Source organism: Fukomys damarensis, unplaced genomic scaffold (assembly GCF_012274545.1).
Source record: "Fukomys damarensis isolate Sample0158 unplaced genomic scaffold, DMR_v1.0_HiC HiC_scaffold_33, whole genome shotgun sequence".
NCBI lineage: Eukaryota > Metazoa > Chordata > Mammalia > Rodentia > Bathyergidae > Fukomys > Fukomys damarensis.
In genome coordinates, this window is record NW_022900945.1 from 44,710,063 (window position 1) to 44,727,612 (window position 17,550).

Consider the following 17,550-nt stretch of genomic DNA (forward strand, 5'->3'; position numbering starts at 1 on the left):
GTATTTTCTACATAATATGGTAAAATGTAGAGCAATTGCAATGCATCAATAAAATGGGTAAATTTTCTGATTTGTGTGGCTGTTTCTGTTATAGGGGCACAGAGGGGATGAAGAAATGACATCTTTGGAGTGGCTAAGCACATTGTGTTTGAACACTAACAGCATTAGAGACAATTCATTTTTTTAATTTAAATTTTTATTAGTACATGTTTGCAGTACATAATGATTACATTCATCATGGGGAATTGGTACATATACATGACAATTTCATTCTTGATAATAATTTCCATAATGGAAATGAATAAGTTCTGGTAGGGAATATTCCCCAAGAATGGAGGTCTGAGATCATTATATGCATGTCCAACCTTTTGGCTTGCCTGGGCCTCATTGAGTGAAGAAAATTGTTTTGGACCATATACAAAATATATAATGTAATTCATAGATATGAGTAGCAAAGTTTCCTTTTTAAAATATTTTAACTTAATACATTATTTTACAAAACAACATAAGCCAAGTGTAATAATTAAATAAAATTTACATGTTTGCTTAATAACAGTAAGTACCCATCTTCACAGGCATACACAAGTAGGTTGAAATACTGATCCTGGTAACAACTACCTTTTATCCAAGTCACAAATTTGGTGCACGCGGGTTTCCATTGCATTGACTCTCTGGCAGGTACAGGAAGGAGGTGGCGTTAGCACCCACTCCCACCCAGTGTTCCACTGTCCATGCAATCCAGTCATGAAAAGTGTCACTAAAAATCTCTCCTGATGGTGAAAATGTATGCTGTTGTGAAGCTGCATTACTAGCTAGCTGTCCAGGGCTAGACTGTTAGCTTCTTTAGATCACCCTGTGAAAGAAGTAGAAAACTTCTCAGATGAGCTAATTAAAGTTTGTTTCTTAGTGTGTTTCACCAATCACCTAAGGTAGTGGAATGAAAATAATCAGCACAGGAAGATGCTGTTGTTTTTTTCTGGAGCTGTACTGTTAGATGGGTGGTCCTTTTCAGAGAAGGAGCACCTCTGATAGCTCTCACTTGATGCTAAAATGATCATCTTTTCTCAGAGATTTGTCAAGATTAATCATTGCAGGTCTCTGACTAAATGCTTTATTTAGTTGACTTTTGACGTGTGTCACAGGCCAAGTCTGCAGTGGCCAGTTAATTCATTTTGGGTTCTTGCAGCTTTGGTTAGGATATAGAAATGAGCAACAGTTAGGAATACTCTTTTGAACCCTAACCAAGATGAATGGTCAGAAGTCTTTTTCCCAGAAACAGCAAGGTCAGAATATATTTATTTTGGGTGACTACAACTTACATAAACTTCAAATTTTCTTTTCTCCCCACGTCAGTGAATTAAATTAGTGCGAATTTATTGAACTACTCAATTTTGGCAAGAGATTACTCTCGGAAAGCCATGCAGCACTGCTCTGCTGTTAGCCCCACTTCCAGAAAATCGAGCTAATTTACTAACTTCTCAATGACCTGTTCTTTGTTGTTTTAATCTCCACTGTATTCTTTTCCCTGAGCTAAATCAGAGAGATTGGCATAGCCCCCTAAATAAATTGGGTAGCCTGTAGGGAAATCTGTATTTTAGTGGTGGAAAACCCTGTAAATACAAACTACCTGCCTTGCTTTGTAGAAAAAAATTCAACCTCGGGGAAGGTCTAATCCTTGATTTCTTTATTAATCCTGAGATGGCACCCGGTGCTTAGCACGAGATGGCGCCAGTGAGCTATAGAAGGAGTTTGACTTGGCCTCTGGCCTTTTTCCCACCTCCCCTCAAATAGCTCCCGCTTCCAGCTTCCACGGAAACAAGGCAGGAATTCTATCCTATTCTTGCTAGAGAAGGCAAGGATTAATGAAGGATGTCAGCTTCTTACAAATCAACACTGAAAGCATTCTCCCAAAACAAGAACGGTGTTTGCGGGGTTTTCTCTAGAGTCTACCGCCTTCCCTGCTAGACTTCCCAGGAAACCTCTGCTTTCACATTTCCATCTTTTTCCTCCTGGGGAGCCTACAGCCTAGGTGGGGAGATGGGTAAGTCTTCTGGCTGCTGTACAAGGGGGCCATCTGTGTTTGATCAGTCCAGGCAGAAAGGAGGGGCTGGAGTTGTAGAGAGACTGAAAGCATTCCAGAGTAGTGAGAGAGACCCAGAGATCAGAAAGAGAGAAGGCACCGCCCCCACCCCGCCTCCCAGGCTAGCCCGCCAGCTTGAGGGGAAGAGGCCGACCGCACGCTGTCTTTACTGTGGCCCCACTCTCCAGGCTGCCATGGGGCTCAGCTCTCCTCTCCTCGTCCTGTTCCTTTTGTCCTGGTCCGGACCCCTTCAGGGACAGCAGCACCACCTTGTGGAGTACATGGAACGTCGACTAGCTTCCTTGGAGGTGAGGGACTCCTTTCTCTTCTAGCCCAGGCTGGGAGGATTCCAGTTTATCAGGGTTCTGGGCGTGACAAAGTAGGGCTTTGTAAGAACCTGCAGGAAACTGCCTTTTAATAAAGAGGATCCTCACAATTACAAGACTTCTTTTGCCACACAGAGCTGTGCCGAAGCAAACAGACCTTTGTGATTAGATGGGGTAAGAGGATGAGTGGAAATGAGAGCCAGGATTGCGGGGGGTCGTATCTCGGGAGGAGTTGATGATTCTCTGAAGTTGGAAGTTCCCAGAGAATCTGCAGCTTTCTGCCCTTTTTTCCAACAGTTTGAAGTCCATACCATCTTCATTCCCAAGAGGAGAGTTACATAATAGGGTAGAGACCCCTTCCCACCCTGCTGCACTTAGATCTCCCTAGAGGCTCAAGTAACCCAGTGGGGTTCCCAGCACACAGGCTGAAGGACTCTAGCCTGGGTGAACCTGAGCTGGGCTCCTTGCACAATTAGCACCTTTGAACATCGGTTTCCTTTGCTGTGGCAGTGGGAGGGGACATTAACGCCTAGCTCCTCTTCCCATTCTGACTCCCTGGCTGGGCCTCTCTGCCTGGAAGTTATAACCCTGCAGCCCGCCCTCCCTCCTTCCTGATCCCCCGTCCCTTCAGGAACGGCTGGCCCAGTGCCAGGACCAGAGCAGTCGCCATGCTGCTGAGTTGCGGGACTTCAAGAACAAGATGCTGCCGCTGCTGGAGGTGGCAGAGAAGGAGCGTGAGGCGCTCAGAACCGAGGCTGACACCATTTCAGGGAGAGTGGACCGTCTGGAACGGGAGGTAGACTATCTAGAGACGCAGAGCCCAGCTCTACCCTGTGCAGAGCTTGATGAGAAGGTGACTGGAGGCCCTGGGACCAAAGGGAAGGGCAGAAGAAATGAAAAGTATGATATGATGACAGGTGAGTGATTGCAAAGCAGGCCCCAGTGCTCAGAACCCGCAGTCTTCCTTCCTTCTTACCCTTTTTCTCTCTTGGTTCCAGTCCACTGTGGTCCTCTTTTAGAACCTGTGTTAGAGAAATCTGTGCAATAAATCCATTAAGAAGAGTATTTGAGGACCCAGGCCTCTCTGGTGTTCCCTCTCTCAGTCCTCCATAAGAGAAGAGGTTATCTACACAGCAGATGCCCTCTCTTCTCCAGGTAGCCCGTCTTGGCAAGTTCCTACTTAGTTGTCGCTGTTATTTTGCTTTGGTACCCGGAATCAAACTTGGGACTGAGTCAGGCAGTGGCACCAATGAGCTAAATCCCTAGCCCTGCGAGTTCCTAGTTAGGAACTAACCCCGGCTTCTATTTCCTTTTCTCTTATTTTTCTTCTTCTCCACCAGACTGTAGCTACACAATCTCTCAGGTGAGATCCATGAAGATCCTGAAGCGGTTTGGTGGCCCAGCTGGACTATGGACCAAGGATCCACTGGGGCCCGCAGAGAAGATCTATGTCTTAGATGGGACCCAAAATGACACAGCCTTTGTCTTCCCAAGGCTACGTGACTTCACCCTTGCCATGGCTGCCCGCAAAGCTTCCCGAGTCCGTGTGCCCTTCCCCTGGGTAGGCACGGGGCAGCTGGTATACGGTGGCTTTCTTTATTATGCCCGGAGGCCTCCTGGAGGACCTGGAGGGGGTAGTGAGTTGGAGAACACTTTGCAGCTCATCAAATTCCACCTGGCAAACCGGACGGTGGTGGACAGCTCCGTATTTCCTGCAGAGAGCTTGATTCCCCCCTACGGGCTGACCTCAGACACGTACATCGACCTGGCCGCTGATGAGGAGGGTCTTTGGGCTGTCTATGCCACCCGGGAGGATGACAGGCACTTGTGCCTGGCCAAGTTAGATCCACAGACACTGGACACAGAGCAACAGTGGGACACACCGTGTCCCAGAGAGAATGCTGAGGCTGCCTTCGTCATCTGCGGGACCCTATATGTCGTCTATAACACCCGTCCTGCCAGCCGGGCCCGGATCCAGTGTTCCTTTGATGTCAGTGGTACCCTCACCCCTGAACGAGCAGCACTCTCTTACTTTCCCCGTCGATATGGTGCCCATGCCAGCCTCCGCTATAATCCCCGTGAGCGCCAGCTCTATGCCTGGGATGATGGCTATCAGATTGTGTATAAGCTGGAGATGAGGAAGAAAGAGGAAGAAGTTTGAGAAGCTAGACTTGTTTTTTTATTTTAAATCTTTTTATCTTTATACCTTTATATTCCTAATACAATTCCTGCTCATTTTTCAAATTTTCTTATAGCCTTTTGGTTCTCATAGCCCCTTGGTTTCATATGGAACTCCAGATCCTGGGTAACCCTTGTAGAGCCGAAACAGTGAAAACTAAATGTTCACTTCTGCTCTCCTGCCCATGTCCACAAATATCAGGTCCCAGATAACCCAGGCCCATGGCTGTGACCCTCCCTTGGATGGGGGCTCCCCAGGAATAGTATGGCTCAGGGGAGAGAGGAGCAGAAGCAGATGATTCTCCCACATCCCTCCAGTGCCTGAAGAATGGAGCTTTCTCCATATCGTTTTGTATTGCAACATTTTGCATTAAAAGGAAAATCCACTACTACTCTCCTGTGTTTGTTTGAGGTAGCTCTCAGGTCACAGATCTCCCAGAGGCCTTCCATTTTCTTCCTTCCACTCATCCCCACTCCTTAAGCCACATTAGGGACTTGGCTGGGCTCCCTTAGCTGAGGGAGCTGGAACTTCTCCAGTTACAGATTTTATGTGAGGCGCCTGAGGATGCAGCAGAATCCTGCCGCTTTAGGAGGCTGGACAAATGTCCTCCTTTGAATGCCCACTGCCATCTGCAGCAACCATCCCAGAACCACCAATGGCACCACGCCTCTGGCCAAAGTTACACCGGGACCTAGGGGGATGCAGTGCTTCCAGCTGCAGTGCTCAGTGGGTTTTGAGTCAGAAAATGGGTGTTACTTGCCCTGAAAGGTAGTGTAGAGACCAGAGCACAGAATATATGTATTTTTAGGGAGAACTTTACATCCCACTTCTGAAGTGGACTCTGCTCCCACCCCAGCCCAAACCTCCACGCCCACCTCCAGTACTGGGCTCTTCCCCAAGACTTGGTTGCACAATCCTTGGTCTGAACCATTCTGATTTTTCTGCTGCCACAGCGACTGTGGTTTGGGCAGGGAGGAGGGGCAGTGACCAGCCCAGATGTTGGTCTCACCAGTTACCCACCCCACACGTCCCTGCTTTCCTTCTATCCACTGCATCATTCCCACCTACTCATCCAAGTCCTGGAATCTGGATTAGGCCTGCCCTAGAGCCCTGAAAGTTTAACACTTCTAGCGTGGTGTCCTGGCCTTTGGTTCTGGATGGCAGAAGGCAGAATGGATGGGCAGAAGGAAGCTCCAGGCATTGGGCTCCAGTCTCTAGGAATCTGCTGATCTGGGCACCAGGCCCTCACCCCAGCCGCATCCATGTTCAGCACACAGGAGCGGGGCTGGCTGGCGGACAGAATCCTCTCGCTTCCTGGGGGAGTTTGCCTCAGGCATCCCCGGAAGCCCTCTGGGTTATTTACCCTAGCAGGGAGGGGGAAGGAACACAGGCTGCTCTTTCCAAAGCACAGCCCTCCTTCAACCCCAGGACGGTGGATCAGTCAGGGCCCTGTGATCCTCCTTTTGTTTTCTTTTCTCAGGCAGAGCTGCTCCTGACGTAGATTGTTGAGCAAGGGGAGAGAAAGGCAGTGAAGCACCTCACAAAGGCGCTATTGTAGGGAGCCCGAGAGGGTGGGGGTTCTCTCCCATTCAATTCTCTCCTAATGTGGGGCTGGCAACCGTAATCACCGCCTGTCAGCCCACAGAGGGGTCTGCCCACGGAACATCTGGCTCCAGCGTAGAAGGGTGTGGAGGAGGAAGGGAGTTCTCAGCAGAGGCCTGGAGAGCAGGGTCCAGGCAGTGAAGGACTGCAGTGTGGGGCCGTGACTGTGTGTGTGTGTGTGTGTGTGTGTGCGTGTGTGTGTAGGCACATGCATACATGTGCACACGTGACTGTGTGCAACTGTGGGACTCTGTGCAAATGTGTGGGACGATATTTGTGTGTGTGCACGCTCAGGACGGTCCTTCCCAGTGTGACGGTGTAGCTTGTTGATGTCTCTGATGAGAGAATGACTCTGAGTCTGGACGCGCGAATGATGTGAGAGGAACTGTGTACGAAGTACATTTGTGATGCTTGTGAGTCCCATGGAAACTGGTCCTTCTGCCTCACACACCCAAGTGCTCATTTCGGTGGCATCTTTTTATGCCTGATTCCTCAATGAGAATGAGAAAAGCTTCTTTCTTGTGGGGTTTACAATTTCCTAGGTCTATACTGTATACCTAAAATGTACCAATAAACTCAATGAAAAATAAAATAAAATAACATTTCCTTGGAAAAGTTCACTCAGGTTTTTTCTGAAAGGGTGGAAGTCTCTGGAGCCTTGTCATAGACTGCTTTTTGCTTTTTCTTTCTGGAGCCGGTAGAATGGCTAGTGCTATTTTAGAAGCATTTTGAAAGGTGAGGAACTGTGTGGACAGAGCCAGCAAACTGTCCAAATTCATTAAACTAAATCATCTGCTGCTCATGGAGACAGCCTTAGTAGCTGAACCCTAACTTCAAAAAGCAGCCTTATCACCCTCTTGAGTCCTCACTAGCTATCACCTGGTTTTTTCACTTTTTTTTTTCTTGGTACCATGCATTGAACTTGGGTCCTTGTGCTTGCAAGGCAGGCAGCGGAACCACTGAACTAAATCCCCAGCCATCACCTGGTTTTTTAACCAAGGTCACAACCTCTGATTTGGTTAAACAAAATACCCTAATAGCAGAGAGAGGGGTTACAAATCCATAGAAAAGTTCCACACCTGCCCGTATCCTGAGACCTAGGGTGGTCACCAGCTTCAAGACCCAGGAGGGGCTGCAGCTATTGGTCCAACTGCTGCTTTTCCATCACAAAGGGGCTGAGAGAGCTCCCACATCCCCCCAACAGGCCCCAGACTTTCCTGCCCTCCTTCCAAGCTCTCTTTGTTCCCAATATCCTTGCCTCCCTGTTGTTGGTCTTAACATCTGCCTGCCAAGGAAACTGAAGGGTTTGTCTTGTACATTTTTATAGAGGCTCCTGAGCTAATGTTGTCCGTGCCCTGGATGGAGGGGAGGCAGAGGGCAGCGATGTGAAGAATGAAGTTGTTGATTCAGCTGTTGCTGTTTCCTCTGAGATGGAGAGCTCTGATTTAAACAGGAACCAGTGCCATTTCCCTCCTTTTCCTCCTCCTCTAGTCTGAGAGTCCCCAGATCCCCCCTCAATCCTCCCTACACAGGCACCCCTTCCCCAAGGCTCCTGGAAATGTGCCTTCTACTGCTTCCCATTTCTCTACCTGGTTTAAGTCAAACATGTTCATTTGAAGAGCTGTCGAGACCATCCTGGTATTCCTCCAGCTTTCGGGATAGACTCTAGGGCCTGCTAGCCAGCCTCTCTATGGCTGTCTTGGCAGTGTGCTTCAGGAAGGCCTTAGCATTTCTTCAGCTGGAAGGCAGGGCTATTCTGCTGACTCAGGCCTGTCCCCAGCTGCAGCCTCTGGTCCCTCGGCCCCAGCATCCTGGGAGCTAGGAACCTCCTCTGTTGCTCTGGCTACCGGGACTGGTAAACTCTGCTCTGCCTGCTCTTTTGTCTGCTCTCGCAAGGCAGAGCTTCGCAGATGAAATCTTTATTTATGGGTTTAATAACTACACAGAAAAATTATAAACATGGAAACCAATCGGTTACTGTAAAAGGAAGAGTGAGAATGTAAAAAGAAAGGACTCCTGGCCCCCTCTCACCAGAACCTGGCACAGACTAGCATGGCCTCTAGAGATCTATCCTGCTCACACATTCTCTTCTCTGAGAATAGACACCTTTATTTCCTGGCCGTAGCTGTGTGGCCCAGGAGAAACCAATCAGATTCTCTCTCCTGGGGATATAGAATGCTGATCAGAGATGTTGACTCCCAGGAAGTATTTAGAGGCATCTTTGCCTCACTATGGAAAGATGGTAAAAGCCAGACAGCAGGATGAGGTGGACACTCAGAGAAACACAGGCAGGAGTGAGAGAGTGGTTGATCCCGGCTGCCTATCTCCTAGTCACATTACACTCTTCCTCTTGGGTTCTGCAAAATGTCTGAATCCTTAAAGTAAGCACATTTTTAAATTGAGTTTGTTTGCTTGGATTTATTTTCTTGCTGTAGTTGGTATGACTGGGTCTCTGTTTCCTGTAACCCAAAAATGACTCCTATTTACCTTACCTTACTATGCCAAACAAAAAAACCCATCTATTACAGCCCCTGGCTGCTAGGAATATGGCCTTGACTTTCAGTGTTTCCTCCCTGCATATAACCTGGAGGACCAATGAGACTAACGAAAGAACCTGTGCTCTTCCTGTTGTGAACCATCTTACCAAGGTCACTCAGGGCCACCTCCTCCATGATGCCTTCCTCGTGGCCTGGTCGGTTACTCTTTCCAGTTCTGTTTGTTCTTAGTTGCTATGGTTTGGATCCAAAGTGTTCTCCAAAAGCTCATGAGTTGAAGTCTTCATCCCCAGATGATGGTGTTACTGGGAGGTGGCAGAAACTTTAGGTCCCAAAAAGACAGAGCCAACCAACCAGGGACTGAGACCTCTGAAACAGTAACCCAAAATAAATCCTTTTTGCCACAGTGATGGAAAGGTATTCTGTCACAGTAACAGAAAGCTGACTGGCATAATGGTGGACTCTCTTCTTGCAATGGAACTGGAATATGGCATCCTCAGAGACAAACTCCATATTAGAAAGACCACAAACTTTGGAGTCAGGCAAGCTTAGGGTCAGTGTATCTGGGATCACAATACGTCCCTGCCACTTACTAAACTTACTTAATGCTTTATAATAATTACTCAATAGGAATGTTGATGGGAGGATTAAAGATAAGCTAGGCCAACTCTATGGTAGCATTGACAGCGTGTGGAGATTCTGAACATTCCTCTGGGGAGGTCTTTCTGGCTATTTCCACTCCCACCCACACTGTATCAAATGCTTCTCCTGTAAGCCCTTGTTCATGCCCATCCCATTTGAAACCTGCAGATCATGGTGTTTTCCATCTCGTTCATCTTTGTGTCCTCAGAGTCTAACATACAGCCTGACCTAGAGAAGGGGTTTGGGAAATACTTCTTGAGTTAATAAATATCTGTAGATGTATTGGGCAGCTTTCCTGTTGCTGGGACAGAATTTCTGACTCCACAACTTAAAGGAGGAAATTACTTACTTGACTCACAGTTTCAGAGATTCAGTTCACGGTCAGCTGGCCCCAGAGCAGAAACATCATGGTGGAAGGATGTGGTACAGCAAGGCCTCTCTCCTCACGGCAGCTTCCCAGAGCACACGGGAAGAGCACCACCAAGAGATCTACCCTCCACAGGCACAGACTGTGACCGAGCTGCTGCAGCGAGGTCCTCCCTCCTAAGGGCACATTCAGCTTTGAACATCAGTGGATTAAGGCATTGATAAGTCCAGCACCTGCATGATCCAGGCATCTCCCCAGGAATCTCTTAATCCAGTCAAGTTGACTATTAGATTAAGGGGCACCATACAATTTGTTTCTGTTCCTGCATTGAACTGTGAGCTCTTGGGAAGAGTTCTCAGAAGGGTGTGTTTGTTTCCTTAGAACCTAGCTCAAGAGTGGCCCATTGTCAGCAAGCAGTAAATGTTCTTGGTGGCACTGGACAAAGACAAGCTACAGGTGCAAACTGAAAGCCATTTGAACTGCAGAGTGCACCGGCCTCCCCACAGGGATGGCCTCAAGCTCTAACAGCCGAGGGGAAACTCTCCAGTTAGATTCACACCGTGCCCTGTGTGAACAGCGTGCCCCTGCAGGGGAGGAAACAGTGAAGCTGCAGAGGATGATGGGAAGAACTAGGTGGCCAGCATCTGTCTCATAGTGAGAGTCCTGGAGTTGCTAGACCAGCTTTCCACACCAGCCCTGACACTGACTGGAGTGTACCCAGGAACAAAGGAGATATTTCATAGCTCTGAGCCTTGGTTTCTTCATCTATAAAATGGAAACAGTAGTACCAACTTCCCGGATTGTGAGAATTACATGAAATAATCTCTAAAGGCACATAGGAAGTGTTCTATAAATATCACTTTTTATTTTATTTTTTTCTCATTGAGTTTTTTAGCACATTTTAGGTATACAGTACAGTCACATTCATCATTGGACTCTTGTACCTTTACATGACAGGTCTTGGTTCTCATTTTTTTCCCCTTACCCCTGCTAAATATCACTTTTTAAAAAATATTACTGCATAAATCTTATTAGGTAGCAAAACACTTTCAAGTACTTTCTCTCCTTTGATCTTTACAATAATCCTATGAGATAGTTAAATCTCAGGAACCTGAGCATTTTAGAGACTAAGATACTTTGTGGGAGCCACAAGGCTAAGAAGTACAGAGGACAGACCCTGTCCTGGAGGGTGTGTGAAGAGCCAGAGATATGAATGTGCTCAGAGTTCAAATCCTCACTAGCCGTGGGCTCCTATACAAATCACTTCTGTGAGCTTCCAACATCATCTGCCTCAGAGATTTACTGCAAGGAATGGATGAGCTAGTGCTTATTATCTATCTCCCAGAGCAGCCAGAACAGCAGGTGCTCAACAAATGTTTATTCCCAGGTTCATGTCTTTTGCTTTCATGATATTGCACAATACACTGGTGACCATCTCTACTTGGCATTATAAACCAGCAGCTTTGAACCAGGAGCCCTCTAGCTGCCTTCCTTCTCCATTTGTACACAGTTCTGTAGGAAGACATGGACCTGTTTCCCATCACAGATCTCTGCGCTCTCAGCAACAGCAGAGCTGGCAGGCATCCTATGCTGGCCACCGGGGAAGAGAGCCAGGTGTGCTGCTGGGCTCCGCATCTCCATGCTCCGTGCTCGGATGGACTCTGCCCGCAGGGGCGAACTCAGGACCTTGCACTTCGCAGGCAGGTGCGGTGCCACCTAGCTAAATCCCAGGTCTTGCTGTTGATTTTGACAGATCCGCCAACGCCCTTTAGGTGGCACTTTGTCTTATAGATATTTATTATTGTCTAGTTGCACATGATTTTTGTTCTGTAGCTGCTGAATTTTGTGTTCCAGACCTCTAAGTCCACGCAGTTGTCCAATTCACGAGCTGCTCTCCATCTATTCTTACTGCCTTTTTGGAGGAGAGATGTAGAGTCGGGGAAGCACTGGAACAGGAGGAAGATGACCTGTCTACTTCTATGCGATTGGTCCATGTGCCTGAGTGTCCTGGTTCTGCCACTCACTAACTGTGTGACCTTGAGCCAGATGCCAACCCCCCTGCACCTCAGTTTGCTCGCTTGCAAAGCAGGATTCTATGACCTGGATCACCATCTTTCAGGATCATTGAGATTCAAGCCCTAATGCATAAAGCACTCAGGACTTCTAGGAAAGAGCGCTAGCAATCAGACACTTTGGGGCTCTCATCTTTCCACTGGAGAAACTGAAGACCAGAGAGTCTTCTGAGGGCAAGGGCCATCCTTTATCCATCCTTCTATTCCCAGGATCTAGACAGAGACAGGTGCATACTGAGTTTCTAATAAACATTTTGTAAATGAGCTGAGTGATCAGCTCCCAGTAACTCCCCCATCATGGCTCAGTCATTATCAACATCAATTATTATACTGACCTGTGATGTCATGATTCCTTCAGAACCAATTATACCATGCAGAATGTGGCCATTTATGCCTTTGCTTTGCCACTTAGTGTTCCTTTCCTCTTTCCTCTCACTGTCATCTGTCAGTTCTCCCTGTAGTCAGTTCCCCTCAAAGTTGGAGTCACTTCGAGAAATCTCCATCATTGCTTCTAATTAGCTGTCCACTCTGGTCTTGGGCAGAACAAGAGTGAAACAGAATTGAAAGGTTTAAACTTGGCGTGCATATCATGTATGTTTCTTTCTTTTCTTTTCTTTCTTTCTTTCTTTCTTTTTTTTTTTTTTTTGAGTTACAAAGAATATGGATGAGTATTCTGTGGACAAGAAGCATTGCCCATTTTCGGTTGGAAAATGCCTTAAAGTCATCTGGTCTAGTCCCTCTGGTCATGCACGTGTCCTAACTCCCAAACCCCTGTCCAGTTACTTCTACAAGCCGTGCATGCAGAAGTCTATGCATAACTTTTGTTTGTTTTTTTGGTACCGGAGATAGAACTCGGGTCCTTGCGCTTGCAAGGCAGGCCATCGAACTGCTGAACTAAATCCCCGGCCCCCTATGCATAACTTTTGAAGCCCTTGTAACTCCATCCAGGATCTGGATTTGTAAGCATTCTTCCCTCCCAGCACAGGGGAGGTACACAAATAAATCCAAATTTCCTCTCTGGTATTTCCCTATAATTTTAACCTAGCCAATTCCCTTCTGCTCTCCTCTCTGACTTTTCCAGCCCTCTTTAGTCTTACTTGAGGTGAGATATTTTTTTACTGTCCTTTGCTGCTTAGCTGTCTAGGGGAAGCTTTAAAAATGTAAACTGGAAACACTTAAAGATAATTAATAGGTAAGGGGAGACATAGGGACAATGTTAATTGTATCACTGGATTTAAAATTGAGATAGGAAGAATCTCATTTAAACCTAACTTCAGTATTCATTTGAAAGCCTGACAAATTATTGTCCATAAATTGTGATTTATGTTCTGTGGGTTTTTAATGAGGGCAAGTGAGGCAGAAAAACACTTGCCAATTCACAATCTAGAAAGGAGCAGGCTGGCCTGCCTCCTCTCTGAGAGCAAAGTAGTTGAAGGGCATGAAATATATCCAGAGATCAGGCTGTAGTTCAACTCTTTTCCGCCTGTGTGATCTCAGTTTCCTCATCTGTGTGACAGCAGCAACATTAACATCTCTCTCTACAGGGCTGGCGGGATGACCAAGATAATGTACGTGAAAGTGTTTTGTAAATAATAGTGCTACATAAATGCCAGGTGCTGTCATCTGTTAGTACCCAGCACGTAGTGTCTTGTGTCTGTGCTAGGTTCGGGACAGCCAAGGGATGGGACAGGACAGGAGTCAGTTTGGCAAGGAGCAAAAGGACGCTGCACAAACAGGAATAACTGTGAGAGGGGATTATCTTGAGCAAATGTGATGGATGTGTTCTCCGTCCCTACTACGGGATCCAACTTCTATGAGTGGCCTGTCTGTGGGCAGGAAATACAAATCCAGAAATGATAGTCAGGATGCAAAGTCAAAACACCACGATGGGGTAGGGCAGGACCCAGTGCCTAGTTCACGGAGCTGGCGGGAACTGAGGGGGCAAGACAAGGGTCAGAGGAATGACTACTGAGAGACACAAGTCTGAATGGCGCTTGTGTGAGGGGCAGAATCTGCAGGGACACTTCAGTGTCAAAGGCAGCAGGGACAGACAATTGAATCACTAAAAATGTAATGAATATTGATGGAGTGTTTACTGCATGCTGTGCATTTATTCACAATAGTGAATTAAATAAGACACTGAAGCAAGGTGTGGCGCCGCCTACCTGTACTCCCAGCTACTCAAGAGGCTGAGTTGGGAAAATCACAAGTTCAAGGCCAGTATGGGCAATTTAATAAGATACTGCCTCAAACAAAAACAAAAACAAAACAAAATGGCAATGAGAAAAACTAGATATTGATATGTTTTCTCAGCCTGTGGACTAGTAGGATAGGACAATAAATAGGCAACCACTGACAGCGTGACAGGTGTGGTGGGAGGGCCTTCCACCAAGCCCTGCCTGGGGTGGGGATGGTTCACCTCCGGAAGCCCCTCAGTCTGAGCCAGAGGGACACGGTGAGGGCCTCTCCACACCGCTGCCTCCACTGGCATGTTCATGGAGTTGGGCCTTTGCAGGGGGCACCCAGCTGGGGGTGAGTCTTTCCTGGCTCCAACATACACGTCCCGACTTCCCTGTATGTCTGTCTGACTTGTTTATGGGTCATTTTTCCTGACTAGATTGTAGAACCGTCCCTTTCTAGCCCCTCAAGAGCTGGGAAAATAACTTCCTCTTTTCAAATTCATTGCCTACTGGTCTGGCTCATTGAGTAAAATAGGAAGAGGGAACAGTTAGAAGGCACAAAGGAAGAGGGGTTTTTGACCATCCAGGGCCTGTCTTCTCCTGAGGCTGTTCTCTGGAGCGAGTGCGGTGAGCTATCTGATGCCATGTCTTTTCACAGGTTTCTGCTCTGTCCGAAGCAGCTGCGCCTCTCCTGCATTTGGAAAGATGCCAAGGACCAGTAGCCAGGGACCCAGAACCCAGGCAGACATCAGAGCCCAATGGCTACTGCAGTTTTCTGTGTAAGACTCCTAGGGACAGGGCCTTTTGCCGCCGTTATGTCCCCTTGAGAGTAGGCATATTGAATTTTCCCTTGCCATGGGCAGCAGCTTCTGTAGGACACTTGTCCCTGGTCCACAGAAATGATAAACAGCAGCACTGTCCACAAATTCCTTTCCACTGGCTGGACATGGGGCTTCTACAGTGCTCTCAATCTTCCCAGCAATGAGTCCCAACAATAGTATTGCAATAGGGCCAGGTTCTGTGCTGGGGGTGGACAGAGATGGCTTCTCAGGGGCTTCCTACTCATTGGGGTGGGGTGGGAGCAGCCTAAGCGGGATGACAAAATAGGTGTGTTTCCCTCCGTTACCCATGCCCACCTAAGTGGTTAGGTATGGGACTCAGCAGAAGGACCGGAGTGTGAGAATTCCAAGGAGGAGGATGTTCTCTTACAGGGAGAGGCCCTGCAAGAGGGGAGGTGGCTTTGAGAGGAGAGAGAGACTGACAGGTGTTCCAGGAGGAAGGACAAACAGAACAAGTCGCGGGAGTGGTTAGTCTCCCGCACAGTCAGGGAGCAGCCTAGGTTAGTTTTAAGAGACTATAAATAGCTTCCAAGGGTGTAGAGAGAAATAAAAGCAAAGCAAAACAAAAACGAAACGTAACAAAAATCAAAACAAAAGCCAAACCAAAGGAAGAACACAAATCAAGGCCATATTGCTGCAGGGACTTGCTTGAATCCAGGTAAATATACATTGAAGCTGTGTGAATAATTAGTAACACAGACTGAATTGACGGAAAATACTTATTTACAATACATGTCTTATTTAGTCCTTTACCCTAAGCCTGCAGATTAGGGTTGTTATTATACTCATTTTACAGATGAGATCTGGACACCATTTACTCAAGGTCACACCCCGCTGCCCCTCAGAAGGGCTTCCCACAAAGCCAGAAATTGTACCAAGGCTCCAAAGGTCATGCTTTGACCCTCTCCTGGCAGCTACTGCATGGGAGCGGGAAAGTTTAAGGGAAAAGCATGGGTGGAGAAAAGGTTTGAGGTTCAAGGAAACTTCTGTCTCAATTCAGGGGTCTGCAGAATGAACGAAAAGGAAGCCCTGAAGACTTATTCCAACTCGGAAAAAGTCCTCACTGCTGCATCCCAGAAAAGCTCAGGAAGGAAGCAGCAGCTGGGCACGGTGTTGCACACTCGTTATACCAGCAGTCCGGGAGGCTGAGGCAGGAGGACAGCGTAGGGAGACCCTTTCTCAAACTAAACAAAACAAGAGTTGGGGAGCCAGCAGTCAGAAGATCCTAACACTCAGCCATGTTGGGCAGGTGAGGGCAGAGCCATGGTCAGGCTGGATGTGTGCGCTCAGCGAAAGGACAGGGGCAGAGACAGCTGCTTCTCAAGAAGAAATGATGACTAACAGACACACAAGACAGGCGGGAGAGGTGACAGAAGGAGAAAGCAGGGCTGTGGAAATATTTTTTAGCAATACATTTAAAATCACAAAAATATTTTGTGTATATGAAAATAATATAATTACTGCTTAGCCTTAAAAAGCTGACACTTATGATACTTGCTACAAACGTCTCGTTTCTCTCTTAAAAAGAAAAGGCATGAGCTTATAGATATAGCCAGCCATTTGCCCTGTCTTCACCTGGCCTCACTCCCTTCCCCCAAGTAATCATCATCCTTAAGTTAGTATCACTCTCGCACCCTGTTAAAAAGTTTATTGTAGTCTCTTTCCCACCTTGCAAGATGGCAGGGGAGAAAGCTGAGAAGCCCAATACTAAAGAGGAGAAACCTAAAGCCAAGAGGGCTGATGCCACTGGCAGGGTTAAAAAGGACATTGTGCAGAGGGCTAAAAAGTCCAAGAAAGGGCAGCCCCACTGCAGCGGAAACCCTGTCCTGGTGCAAGGAATTGGCAGACGCTCCTGATCTGCTAGTATTCCAGAGAGGCTTGGTGTAAGAGGAAGTACTCAGCTGCTAAATCCAAGGTTGAGGAGAAAAAGGAGAAGGTCCTTGCTACTGTCACAGAACCAGTTGGTGGTGACAAGAACGGCGGTACCCGGATGGCTAAGCTTCGCAAAATGCCTAGATTCTACCCTGCTGACGATGCGTCTCCCCAAAAAAGATATAAAACCCTTCAGTCAGCACGTGAGGAAACGGATCTAGTGTCACTCCTGACGCGTCTCGATCGTCCTCGCTGAGCGTCACTGAGGCGAGAGGCAGGGTTCCCCAGGAGCAGCTGCCCAGTGGCTTGCTACTTGTGACTGGGCCTCTCAACCTTAATCGAGTTGCGCTGCGTAGAACACACCGGAAGTTTTTCACTGCCACCTCCACGAAAACCAATACCAGCATCGTGAAAATCCCGATACCTCACTGATGCTTACTTCAAGAAGAAGCCGCTGAGGAAGCCCAGGCAACGGGATGTTGCGATCTTTCACACAGAAGGAGAGATATCAGATTTCAGAGCAGCGCGAGGTCGACCAGAAAGCGGTGGACTCGCAGAATTTTTTTTTTTTTTTTTTTTTTTTTTTTCACCAAAACTCAAAGCCATTCCTCAGCTCTGGGGCTACATGGGGTCCCTTTCTGCTCTGACAAATGTAACCTATCCTCACAAATTGGTGTTCTGAATTTCTAAGAACCTAATTAAATAGCTGAAGGAAAAAAAAAAGTTTATTGTATGTATTTTTACGGTACAGCTGGTACAGATGTATTGTGTCTTTAAAATTCACTTGAACGGTATTGCCTGTATAGGTATATGCAATGTTTAGAAATTGCTGCATTTTCAAATTTATTTTATTTGTTTGTTTACTTTTTTGGTACTAGGGATCAAACTCGGGACCT

The 17,550-nt window shown here is 47.2% G+C and overlaps 1 protein-coding gene and 1 pseudogene across 1 annotated transcript; both read left to right on the plus strand.

The window, feature by feature from the left end:
• Positions 1-1,927: 1,927 nt before the first annotated feature.
• On the plus strand, positions 1,928-4,880 carry Olfml3 (olfactomedin like 3). Its single transcript, XM_010631241.3, has 3 exons — positions 1,928-2,388; positions 3,038-3,323; positions 3,747-4,880. Exons 1-3 carry the CDS (start codon positions 2,038-2,040, stop codon positions 4,565-4,567), a joined length of 1,458 nt encoding a protein of 485 aa, XP_010629543.1. The 5' UTR covers positions 1,928-2,037; the 3' UTR covers positions 4,568-4,880.
• A 10,836-nt stretch (positions 4,881-15,716) lies between these two features.
• LOC104866994 lies at positions 15,717-17,534 on the plus strand (annotated as a pseudogene).
• Positions 17,535-17,550: the final 16 nt, after the last annotated feature.